The following is a 12,133-nucleotide window of genomic DNA, read 5'->3' as shown; positions in this document are numbered from 1 at the left end:
CCAGGCACACAGCAGCTGCCCTGCACGACTTCCTCGCTCGCATGCCATGGCCACGGGGTGCAACCATCCCACCTGTGGTGCCTGAGATGGTGTTTGTGGTCACGGACAAGGCCGGGGCAGGTGCTCATGACGTGGCTGTACAGGAGTCTCCCCGCTCTCCAAATCTTCTCTGATGGCGCCTGGGCGACAAACAAACATCAGTCAGGCAGTTGGGTACCGGACCGGGCACGTCCTCCCTAGCCCTGCACATATCAGCCGTGGGGCAGCTCGAGTTCGCTCCATGCGGCTCTCCCATGCTGAGTAGGTTCCTGCCCACAATTTCTGCAGAAAACCCACCAGGTGAAGCTACCCTGAAGCTCCATCTCCTCCCTGCCCACTGAGCCACCCAGCACGCCCAGCCCCACGGGCAGCAAGGGACTCTGAGCTGCTTTCTTTGCGCAGGGATGTGAGCTACCCCAGTGATGGGGCGTGACTCCCCAAAGCAGGGACTCACCTGCGTCAGGCTCTGGCCATAGTCAGGGGCTGACTTGCTGTCAGGAAGCGGTGTCTGGAAAGCAATGGGAGAGAGACATTCCTCAGATCGGGGCAACCAGCGGCCTCTCCGCAGCCATGACCTCTGCGTGCATGGGGAGCCCCTGGCTAAAGGAGCTGGGAGGGGTCAGCACAGCCTGCGGCCACTTGTTGTGAAGGGCAGAGCTCTGCCATGGGCCTTTGCAGGATGACTCCTGGTTTACATGGGGGGAGGCAGGCCTGCATGCTGCCAGCCCATGGAAGTCCCACTGTGTGCCAAGCTAGGCTGTGCCCAAGCTGTTGTTCACTCATACACCTGCCATTTCTCTCCCCAGCAGCCGCTACATGTGTGCTGAGTGCAGAAGGGACGATCTGCAATGTAAAACTGCCTGGCGAGAAATGCACTGGAACAAGAGCAAACCATGGACAGCTGAATATCAGGCCCCTTAAAACCAGCTCCTCGCTACCGGTAACAGCTTAGTGGATCTGCTCCTTTGCTTACTGCGCAGCTACTGGTAGCAATGATGTAAACAGCTCATGTGGAGTTTTCCCCACCTACATACAAGTACTTGGTGGTAATGAGCCCGACCTCCTCATATTGCCCAGCCGGCTCCTTCACCCTGGGGGCAGGACTACGCGCCTTGGGGCGGGCAGGTGGGATCATAGGCCAGTTAAATCCTGGCTTGACATAGTCCCGGCTGGGATGATTTATATGGAGTTAATCCTGCTTTGGGCAGGGGGCTGGACCAGATGACCTCCTGATGTCCTTCCCAGCCCTAGGATTCTATGATACTATGATTCTAGGGCAGAAACAGCTGCTCTGTCCCCTTAGTGATGGCAGCCTCCAGACCTGCAAGGAAGTCCTCCTGTGGCTAAGCATGGGAAGGGCCAGCAATTCTCTCTAGACAAGGCCTCGAGGGAACACTCAGCATCTCTGCTCCCAGGCCCAGCTCATTCAGCTCTAGAAGGGTCCCAGCTGCACAAGAAGCAATTGAAACAGAGCCTGGCACCCTGAGCAAGAGGTGTGTGTGCCCGCAGCCCAGTCCTGCTTTGCTCTCCATGGGCCTGCCAGACCTTCCCCGACGCTGTCTCCTCTGATCCCCCACTGCCTACACCTGGGCAATTTTCTGGGTTCCAGCTTGAGCGGTGCCTTTCACATGCACGTTCCATGGGCATTTGAGCATGCAGGCTTCTCTCACACTTAATGCATGCTGAAGGCTGATATCTCACAGACAGAGACCAGAAGGGACCAACATGATCAGGTAGTGTGACCTGCGCAAGGCAAGCCTCAGAATCTCCCCCACCTCCTTCTGGGTCAGACTGCCCATATGCACCTTCACCCGACCTGCAATGCGCTCAGCCTCTCGGCTTTTCCACAGCAGACGCTTTCCACACAAATTCTTGTTCAAACACCCACTTTTCCACTAGAAAACATCTTGAGGGCAAATGTCCCAGAAGCCCTGCCCTGGGTGTGTTTTGTTGTGGGGGGACTAAAGAAATTTAGCAGCTAGAACCAGGAAAGGAGCCAAAATCTCATGGTCGTCTCAAGCACCAAACTCCCGACTATACAACAACTTTCCCAGGGAGGGAATTCTCCTAATCCCAGGCAGTCAGCTGACTCAGCACCCATCCCAACCCTCTGCCTGGTCCTTGGCCGGTTCCCTGGCTCTTTAATTGTACCAGCCCAAGTGCTCAGGTCTATTTGTCAAGTGAAATGGACTAGAAGGCGTCCTTCCCTGCTGTGCAGATCAATCCAAGGCAAGTCAGCAGAGACAGAGATTGGGTGCAGGGAACAACCATGCATGAGCAGGAGCAATGTTACCTGGTACTGTGTATGGGTCTTATGGTGGTGTCTAGAGAACCCAGTGAAATCCATGCTCTACCATGCTGCGTGCTGTATGGACCGTGAGTGAGATTGCTCCATCAACATCCTATGGCTCTGGGCATTAGTTTGGCTGGGAAATGTCACCCTCTGTAGGGCGAATGCTTCACTGATGTGCTCTGGAAGTGCAGCCTCCTCCAGGCCTGTCTGCACTGCTCACAAGCGACTTAGGCCATCAGTCTAATAAAACCTGCGTGGGGAGCCGGACCCTACGGGAACAAGAGAGCATGCTCCTGGGCCCTATGAGGTAGTAGGATGGTCCAGAGGGGCAGAGCCCCGCCAGACTCAAGCTTTTACAAAAGTCATCTTAGTGTCTCTACAAGAGCTAGTGAATTGTCTGCCTGAACCACAGTGCAGATGCCAGGCTGGAAGATCAACTATGGGCACAGTATTTCCTCTGTGTCAATGTGAAAGAGCAGAGAGAGCAAAACTGACCGTTGTACATTGCCTTCGTAGACCGAACTAAAGCATCTGACACAGTCAGCAGGTCTGTCTGCAATACTAAAAAAGACAGGATGCCCACCAACCCGTGGTCCAATTCTCCCCACCCATGTGTGGAATGAATTTCGTTATGTGTGACAGGCATCACCTCCATGTTGGTGATATAACAAAATTCATGTGGTGGGGGTGGGATTGGGATGTGGAAGGGACTGAGAGCACTGGCTGGGGGTGCGAGCTCTGGGGTGGGGCCAGGAATAAGCAATTTGGGGTGCAGGCTGCCCAAAGGCTGTGCTGGGAAGAGGATTTCCCTTTGCGCTCTCTCCCTGCAGAAGCACCTGGGTTGGGGGGCGGGGGCAACACTCTCACAGTGGTGGCATGTCGAGACCAGGCTGGGCACCTCTTCCATGTCTGCAGCACCTCCAGGCCAGGCTGGGTTGTGGCTGGGGGAAGAGTTCCTTTCCTCCAGCTGCAGCAGGTCTTGGGCTGAGCTGCACTGGGAGTGAGGAATCGCTGCCCATCACAGCCCTGAGCATCTGTGCAGGGATTAAATAAGTAACTGTGCAGCTGTGTAGCTTTGAGAAGACTTAACCATCAATCCTTTAAGTCTTATATGTTCATTCCACAACAACAAAAGAGCAACAGTTCAGCTTGACAGGTCTGCATTGGTCAGTTTTGAGATGAAAAGCAGAGTGAAGCAAGGATTTCTTGCCTCTACGTTCTTTGGAATCTTCTTCTCAGTACTTCTGAACTGAACGTTTAAGGACATGAAAGATGGAGTGCATCTCCACACAAGACTGAATGGTAGACTCTTCAACCTGTCCCGACTTAAGTCAAAGACCAAACCAGGGAACTTCTGTTAGCTGATAATACTGCCCTCATAGCCCACAATGAAGGTCTGCTACAAGAACTCACGGGCCAATGGGAAATCTTGGCAAATGATCATAACAAGTGGCACCATTGTCTTGATCAGAATATCAAGGTCCATGACGGGCTGGCTCCTGCAGCTTGAAGAGAAAAGAGCTTGTGGGAAGCTGGTGGAGACCAACCAAGAGACATACATTTGCCACAACTGCCAAAGATCAGGCAAATCTCGGACTGGGCTGTTCGGTCACATAAGCCATTGCAAACCATTGACATAAAAGGCTGCAATTCTGACCATCTCTTGCAGATGAAAGGGTGGTAACAAAATATGTCGGGGACACGGAAAATTACAGTAGGGTCACAGGAGCAAGGAGAGGGAAATGAGGGTGATGTACAATACATTTTGGCTTTCTACCCACCAAGGATCTGAAGGAATGCTTCCACTACAGCTAGCTGGAATGGGAGAGGGACCCTGAGTGTGTGTATGTAACTACAGTTTGCACCTGCTTTGCTTAGATTTGTTAGATATTCAGCAGATGGAGTGGTACTGTATTTTACATATTGTAATCAATTTGTGACACACCACCACCTATGTTTGTGTTAAATGCAGGAATAGCTATGGTTACCACTGTTTGAAATTTTGTGGGACTACAGAGAAGTAGTAGGACTATTCTAAATTGTTCCAAATGAAAGGGCTCTCACAGGTACTAGAAAGATTTTTGCTAATACAGGGGTTCAACATTCAAAGCTCAAGCGAAGCAGGGGGCAGGGAAGGGAGGTTATTTTGATGAGGAAGCTATACGGCTTACCTCCCCTAGATTGGTTTGACCTGTTTACCCCTGCTGTTCAAAGAACAGAACTAAATAGGCCTCATTAGCAGCCTCTTTTCTTATGCTAACTGTGTTGGAGTTGTATTTCTTCTACCCTGCTTGCTAAGTGTTAAGATCACTGGGAGCTGAAATAATTTCAGATTGATGGGCAGAAGTCACAGCCAAGAAGCAGATGGCAACTGCTGGTGACTGAGAGACAGCAGTGCGTTGGTGGAGAGATGGAACAAGTGGCCAGCAAACTGGTGGCATGACAAACGGTCAGCAGGGCAGCGATGGAGAGGTGTAATGAGAGGCCAGCAGGGTGGTAGCAGAGAGGTGAGACAAATGGCCAGCAGGGCGGCAGCAGAGAGCAGCGAGCCAGCATATGGCAAGTGACCAGCAGTGAAGATAAGATGCCTCCTTCCCTCCCTCCACTCAGGGTGGGAGCTGAACTCGCTGGATGCACCTCTGAACTTTGGGTCTGCCTTGACCAAAGGCAGCGACTGCATGCAGCGCAGAACAGGGATGGCCATGTGAAGGCTGGACTTAGGAACCTGAGAGGAAAAGGGCACTGTCCAACCGACTCAGGGTGGGACTTTTCCTGATGGTTTTGGTTTATGAGCTCTGTTCACAAAGCAATGCCAAGCTACTTCCCTCCCTTTTATTCAAAGATTATTTTCTGCATTCATACTCTGCTTGTGAGCAGGGACACTTTGCGTCTCAGAGACACCCGTGGTGGTGTGTAAACTTCCCAGGCTCCTGGGTAGGGGCTTGAGCCAGTTCTGTGTTGGATGGATGGAAAGGACCCCTAGATATTGAACCCAGCCTCGGCTGCTGCTGGCTTCACTTGACAGAAGGGTTACACAAAGGAAAGACTGAAAAAATAGTAAGAAGCCAATATGGCTCCATCCTGCTGTGCCCTGCCCTCGCTCCACCCCTTCGCCAAGGCTCCGCCCACACTCCACCTCTTCCCCAAGACCCCACCCCCATGCTGCCTCTTCCCCAATGCTCTGCCCACTTCTTACTCCCCTCCTCTCCCATCCCCCCTACCCTCCAGGCTGCATTGCTAATACTTAAGACATATGAAAAGTGATGGGCCATTGCCCCTAGTCACCCCTATTCCAGATCCCTGGTTGAATCATGAGATTTTTAGTTACCTGAAAACCAAAAAGGAATCCTACAAAAAGTGGAAACGTGTTTGAATTGCTGAGAAGCAACACAAAAGAATAGCACAGGGACGAATCAGAGAGTCTTTGGCACAAAATGGGTTACATCTAGAAAGGGACAGAGAAGAGAATAAGAAGAGGTTCCTTAAACACATTAGGAACAAGAGAAAAATGAAGGAAACTTTTCTGCTTAGTGGGGTAGGGGAGCTAATGACAGGTGGCACCAAGAAGACTGACAGTTCAGTGTGTCTTGTACTTCATTAAAAGGATTAATGGTGACCAGATACTAATGCAATAAAATATTAACAAGTGGGAAGGAACGCAAGCCAAACCAGGGAAAGAACACTTCAAAGAAAATTTAGATAAGTTATCAGATGGGGAGCCGCATTACTCTGTATCCTCCAAAACGAGAAGTCCTGGGCCACCTTATAGACTAACTGAGTTTTGGAGCCTAAGCTTTTGTGGGAAAGATGCCTCTGATGAAGTGGGTCTTTCCAACAAAAGCTTATGCTCCAAAAATCTTTTAGTCTCTAAGGTGCCCCAGGACTTCTCATTGTTTTTTAGATAAATTAGACATATTACTGTCCCTGGACTCAAACCTCTCCCTTTCATTTTGAAACTACTGCATTCCACACATCCCATTGTCCCAGCAGAATCACACCCTGACCTTGCTTTAAGTTATGATAAGAAGAAGCTGCATGCCAGATTTGGTGATCCTAGCTCTTATCATTAGGATGAGTTCTTGAAAAAACCCATTCACTGATGGGCAGACAGATGCAGATTAGATTAGATTAGATTAGAATGGATGGATGGATATCCGGAATGGATCAGTTAAAAGCAAATCATGCCACACCTACTTAATTTCCTTCTTTGACAGGGTTACTGGACTACTGGATAGAAGGGAAGAGCAGTTCATAATATTTTTTCTTGTTATAGAGTTTTTAACCAGTGCATAAAGAGGAGCCAGTACTCAGCTGGCTCCCCACCCCTGCCCATCCAACCCCATGGCTAGGACTGCTGAGATGACACTACAAGTACCAGCACCAAAAAAGCACTGCTTTTAACACAGTCCTACTTAAGCAAACCATGGAAATGTGGTCAAGATGAAATTACCACAAGGTGGTGTGATAGACCAAGGGCAGCTGGCTACTATAGTTTGGTGGAGGACAGACAAACGGGGAACTGGCTGAATGATTTTCTGTTTCCTGAATAAACTGCCACAGACGGTTGCCACATAATCAAGACAGGCACCTGCTGTTAATTATGAGCTTTCCTGAGCAGCAGGCAATCAGGCACCTGCAGCCAATGAAAGCCTGCTGGGTTAGCATAAAAGGCTTCCCCACAGGTAAGGAGAGGGAAGGAGAAGAGTGAAGGACTGAGAGGAGGAACTGTGTTGCTGGAGAGCCGAGGAAAGCGTGTCTGTGCTAAAGAAGGAAAGCTTTGCTTAGGCACCAGGGAGAAGGTATTAGGGGAGCATCTGGGGAAGTGGCACAGGGAAAAGGCAGTTGTATTGGAGTCAGGGGAAAAACTCTGTCAGTTGCTGCTGCCTAGGGTTGCTGAGCTGGAACCCAGGAACAGTACCCAGGTTCGCCCCACCCCCCACCCCATCACCCCCCACACCACAAAAAATTTGATCCTGGAAATTTTGGGGATAGAGAGATAGCTTAGCGGTTTGTTACACCCAGGGTTGGGAGTTCAGTCCTTGATAGAACCATTTAGGTATCTGGAGAAAATACATTTGGAAGCAGGGGCAGGATGAGGGAGGGGCTTAACCCCAATCCTTAGACTGTGCCAGGGTGAGGATGGCTCAGTAAGCTATGAGCCCGGCCCCTAGAAAAAGATAAAAGGCAGCGTGGAGGGTTACACCAAGCCTCCAAGACATTCCATAACTGCCTAGATATGCATGACCCATGTGGCACAGTTGGAGCCTTGCCACAGTGGGTACACAATGACTGGCTGGACTCAAAGAGTAGTTGTCAATGGCTTGCTGTCAAACTGGGAGGGTGGATCTAGTGGGGTCCTGCAAGGGTCAGTATTTTCATTAACGACTTGGACAAGGGAGTGGCGAGCTCCCCTATAAAATGTGCAGGTGACACCAAGCTGGGAAAGATTGCAATACTTTGGAGGCCAAAACAACCTTGATGAACTGGAAAATTTTACTGAAATCAAGAGGATGAAAGTCAATAAAAAGCCCAAAGTATTACACTTAGGAAGGAAAAATCAAATGCACATCTACAAAATGGGACATAACTGGCTAGGGGGTAATGCTGCTGACAGAGACCTGGAGTTTACAGTGAACCACAGATTGAATGTGATGCCCTGGTGAAAAAAGCTAATATGGGGGTAAGAAGCCTTTTTTGGGTCAGGGCAATCTTGCCAACAGTGTGCCAGACACCCTGGGGGGTGTCTCATTCTTCTTCCAGGGTAAGCCTGGCAGCTGTACTACCTCCTGAAGCTGAACCTCTGGTCCCTCAGTGCCCCTGCTTCACCCTATGCACTTTGTTCAGTGACTTCCCCTGGGACAGACCTGCACAAATCTAAGGAGCAGTGCACCTCCTCCACCAGCATTCGTCGGCGCTGGAACCAGGGAGCAGGAGAGAGGGGTTGCTGCAGCATCCCCTCACTTGAAGTGGCTTCCATGCTTCAGTGGCTCACAGCGCACCCACTACACAAATTGGTCCAGCATCTCACCAGCTTGTGCTGTGACAGACAGTGCTGTCACTGGAGCATAGCACAGCAAGTCCTTGGTTAGCATAGACACAAGATAGATACACCACAGTCTATCCTGGTCAGTACAAAGCCCAAAGTCCTGGTCCTCTGACATTTCTTTGCCCCAGATAAGGTGTGCCTGGGAGCCCTCAGCTGTCAACCCTTAAACTCTCCCTGGCTCCTCTCAAGTCCTCGTCTCCAGCAAAGACTGCTTGGCTTCCTGCAGAGAGGTGGGCCACCATGATGGCTGGTTGCTAGGTATCAAAGCCCAAGTAGATTTGTCATTGTCTTTTCCAAAGCTCTGTTGATATGGGGCGTAAGGTTCAGACACCTTGGAGCCATTCACATGCAAGTCTGAGCCTCTGCAGAGAGCCTTTCTATCCCACAGGATGGCTGGTCAGACCCAAGACAAACTGAGGCCACGATAGGAGTCATAAAAATACAATAATTCCCATTTAATTACAGTACCACACAGGAGAAAAGATGTGAAGAAAAAGGCAAGAGTCCAAGGCTGACTAGCTCAGCTGTTTAGAGCATGATGCTAATAACACCAAGGTCATAGGTTCAAGCCCCATGCTGGTCACTGGAAATTGTTTCCTGCTCCTTTTTGGGGAAGGATAGCTCAGTGGTTAGAGCATTGGCCTGCTAAACCCAGGGTTGAGAGTTCACTCCTTGAGGAGGCCATTCAGAGATTTGGCCAAATAGATGTCAAGGATGGAGCTTGATCCTGCCAAGAGAGCAGGAGACTGGACTAGATGACCTCCCAAGGTCCCTTCCAGTTCTAGAAGATGCATACCTAAGCAAAGGTTTGGAAAACCTGGGCTCCGGGGAAAGGTGCAACGCCTCTCTTCAGTCTTGGGAAAAGACGACTGAGGGAGACCTGATAACAGTGTCACCTCTGTTAAGCGCTGTTCCAAAGAGGACAATGATCAGCTACTCTGGATGTGCATTGACAAGAAGGGCTCAGCTCAGAGTGAAGGGAGCAAGATTCAGGTTCCATGTTCAGCAAAGCTTCCTGCCTGGAGGGGTGTTGAGCCCCTGCATAAAGTTTCCAAGGAAAGGTGTGCAGGCCTTTTAAGGGCAGGTTGAACAAATGCCGGTCAGCAATGGTTGGGATTTGGCCTTGCCTCAGTGCAGAAGGCTGGACATGACCTCTCAAGATCCCTTCCAGCCCGGTGTGACATCGGGTGCGGAGGCCCGAGTGGTCACAGACATCCCCCACCCCAAGGCAGGAGAGGCCAGCGAGCAGCCGGCAGGGGATCTAGACCAACAGCAAGGGTCCGGCTCGCTCACGCGTGTGCACGCACACACACCACACTCACTTGCAGCAGGGAGGGGAGAAGCACCGCTAGCCATGGCTGGAGCCAGGACCCCTCTGTGATTCTTCTCTGCCTCTGCACCAGTCTTTCCAACATCCATTTTAAACTGAAGTGTCTGTCGGCAAGCCCAGCGCAGACTCACCCGCTGAGCTCTTTGCTGTAGGTCAGGGTGGGGCCAGAGTCCCCCTGAGCCTAGGGACACTATCCCTGCCCCCACTCCCCAAGGGCCTCCCAGAGGCCTGGCCTGCACCTGTCACTGGCTGCTGAGGAGTTGGGGGGCTGTAACCCCGACTGAGCTAGCCATGTGATCAGCTTGGACCCTGCAGGCCTAGAAAACAGAATCCCCCCAGTCTCTTATCTCAGGGGTAAAGTCTGGCTCCTCCTGCCAGCACACGGGCCCACAGTGCTCCAGCACCAGGAATATTCCCGGCCCGGGGCCGGGCGCCATCAAAGATTGCAACCCCTGCAATCTTCCCCGCCTCCCCCTGCTTCCACACACACGCCTCCGGGGGGGTCTGCTGGCCCCATCTGCCACCCCTCGACAACATGAAATGCCCCAAGGAGCCCCACTACCACTACAGGCAGCCCAGCAGGACTAGAACAGCTTCCTGCCAGTGCTTCTCTGCAGATGCTGCCACATGTCTCTGTGGCCTGGGAGATAGAGGAGCGGTGTCTCCGAGCCATGCACTGCTCCAGTTTTAAGACACTTGGGGAGGATGGGGGGGCAGCAGGTGGAGCCAAGGGGAACACAGGGGGAATGTGCAGGGGAACTAGGGGGTGACAGGGGGCAGGGAGTGGCAGGTTAGCTGGAGTCCAGCCCTGGATCAGGAATATTCCTAGTATGGGGGCATCACAGACCCACATAACTGAACACCTATGCATCCCAGAGCTACATCCCGACCCCCACCTCCACCCAACCCCCGCAAAGCCCCAGCCCCAGCCCCTCCCCCACTCAAACTCCCCCTCAGAGCCTTAGGCAGGTGGGCTCTGGGCATTCTGGGCACCACCATAATTCCTGCACTCTCACTGCCCCTGCCTGCCAGCAGCCGTACGCCACGTCCTGGTGTGCAGCAGGTAGCACAAGGAGCACACGCAAACACTCCTGCCTGAAGCCGTGCTGATCCCAGCCGAGTTGGAGCCACCCCAGCAAAGCCCTGGCCTCTGGAGCCTTGGCGCTCTCTGCCCTGCTCCCCCTCCCACAAAGATTCCTTCCTGCCCCAGGAAGGGGAGGGGATGGTCCACATTTACAAAGAAACCCACACAACCCAGGAACTCCTGCGTACGGGCCCAAATGGCGTCCGCCTCCTGCTCCCCGGCTCTGAATCTCACTCGCCAAGCAGAGGTTAGGGACCAACGAAGGCAAGTGAAGGAGGGGGCTTCGAGGGCGATGGATGCTCCAAAAACAGGTTGAGAAATTAGCTGAGCACAGCCCCTCTCTCAGTCTTTGAAAAGAGAACTGCTCCGACTCAAGGGGGAGGTCTTTGTTCAGTGCACGGCTCTCTGTCAGTGTAAGAGTGGCTAGCATGGATGCACTCTGCCAACACAGGAGCACAGTGTGGATGTGCAGCAGCGGTTTAATTAAGCAGCCTCAGTTCTGTTGCAAAAGCGCCATAGTGTTAGCATGGCCTTAGTGGCACACAAGGGTGCAGTTCTCTTCCTAGATTTCTGGGTGGGGACTCGAGCTGACTCTGTTCTGTATCGTTAAGAGGAGCCCTTAATACTAAAAGCTCCTGTAGCTGCGACTACACTGGATAGAAGGGTTGCAGCTCAAGCTGACGAATAACCCGAGACCTTCCATGGAGTGCATAGTGCAAAGAAACTCAAAGCTGCAGTAATGAAGTAACTGCTTGTTGGTAAAGCTGCACAGAGGCCGAGGTCAGAACGGACTGTGGTGACCACCTGCTGTGAGCTGCCAGCCCAGCCCAGCCCAGCAAATCTCATGCAGGGGCAGGGACAACTGGTGAAGAGGGACATCGGGGGCACCTGACTCTGCCACTCCCAGCCAGGAAAGGGCGGGGACAATCCCCCTCCGACCCAGATCCCACCTTGCTCTGACCCCACCCTGCCTCTTCCCCCAGGAGCTGGGGTCCAGCCTCTTCTGCATCCACTGCCAGCAGTGGGTGAAGCACAGCAATGCAGCCCCAGTTTGCTGTGTTCTCCTGGCCACATCACTCCACCTCCCACCGGTGAGTGCAGGGCCATCCCACCCACCCCTCCCCAAGCCATGCACTGGGGGAGCAGTGAGCTGGGGCTTTCCCCATAGCTCCTGGTGAGTGCAGGGGGCTGGACCATAGCTGTGGGTGCCATGCCTCTCCCGTGGTACCCCCAGACATCCAGGGACTCTGATCCTGCTGGCCAGCCCCTTGTCCCTCCCACCCATAGGGCTTAGGCACCTGCCTCCTTGTACTCCCCAGCCTGGCATGTCTCCCTTTACTG

At 52.4% G+C, this 12,133-nt stretch overlaps 1 protein-coding gene across 6 annotated transcripts in view; it reads right to left on the bottom strand.

Annotated features, from left to right (window-relative positions):
- Nucleotides 1–12,133, bottom strand: part of RAPGEF3 (Rap guanine nucleotide exchange factor 3) — a 65,751-nt gene that overhangs the window by 26,162 nt on the left and 27,456 nt on the right. For all 6 annotated transcript variants that reach the window (XR_012642779.1, XM_074979620.1, XM_074979622.1 and 3 more), the window contains exons 3-4: nucleotides 494–547; nucleotides 73–179 (exon numbers count right to left, since the gene is read on the bottom strand). Coding sequence is in view for 5 of the 6 variants with exons in the window: in XM_074979620.1 (XP_074835721.1) it covers nucleotides 73–179; nucleotides 494–547 (161 nt within the window). In the remaining variant the exon portion in view is untranslated. The remainder of the gene's footprint in view (nucleotides 1–72; nucleotides 180–493; nucleotides 548–12,133) is intronic.

This window comes from Carettochelys insculpta, chromosome 29 (assembly GCF_033958435.1).
Source record: "Carettochelys insculpta isolate YL-2023 chromosome 29, ASM3395843v1, whole genome shotgun sequence".
Taxonomy (NCBI): domain Eukaryota; kingdom Metazoa; phylum Chordata; order Testudines; family Carettochelyidae; genus Carettochelys; species Carettochelys insculpta.
The sequence above is the reverse complement of the archived record's forward strand: the minus strand, read 5'-3'. Positions and strand labels throughout refer to the sequence as shown.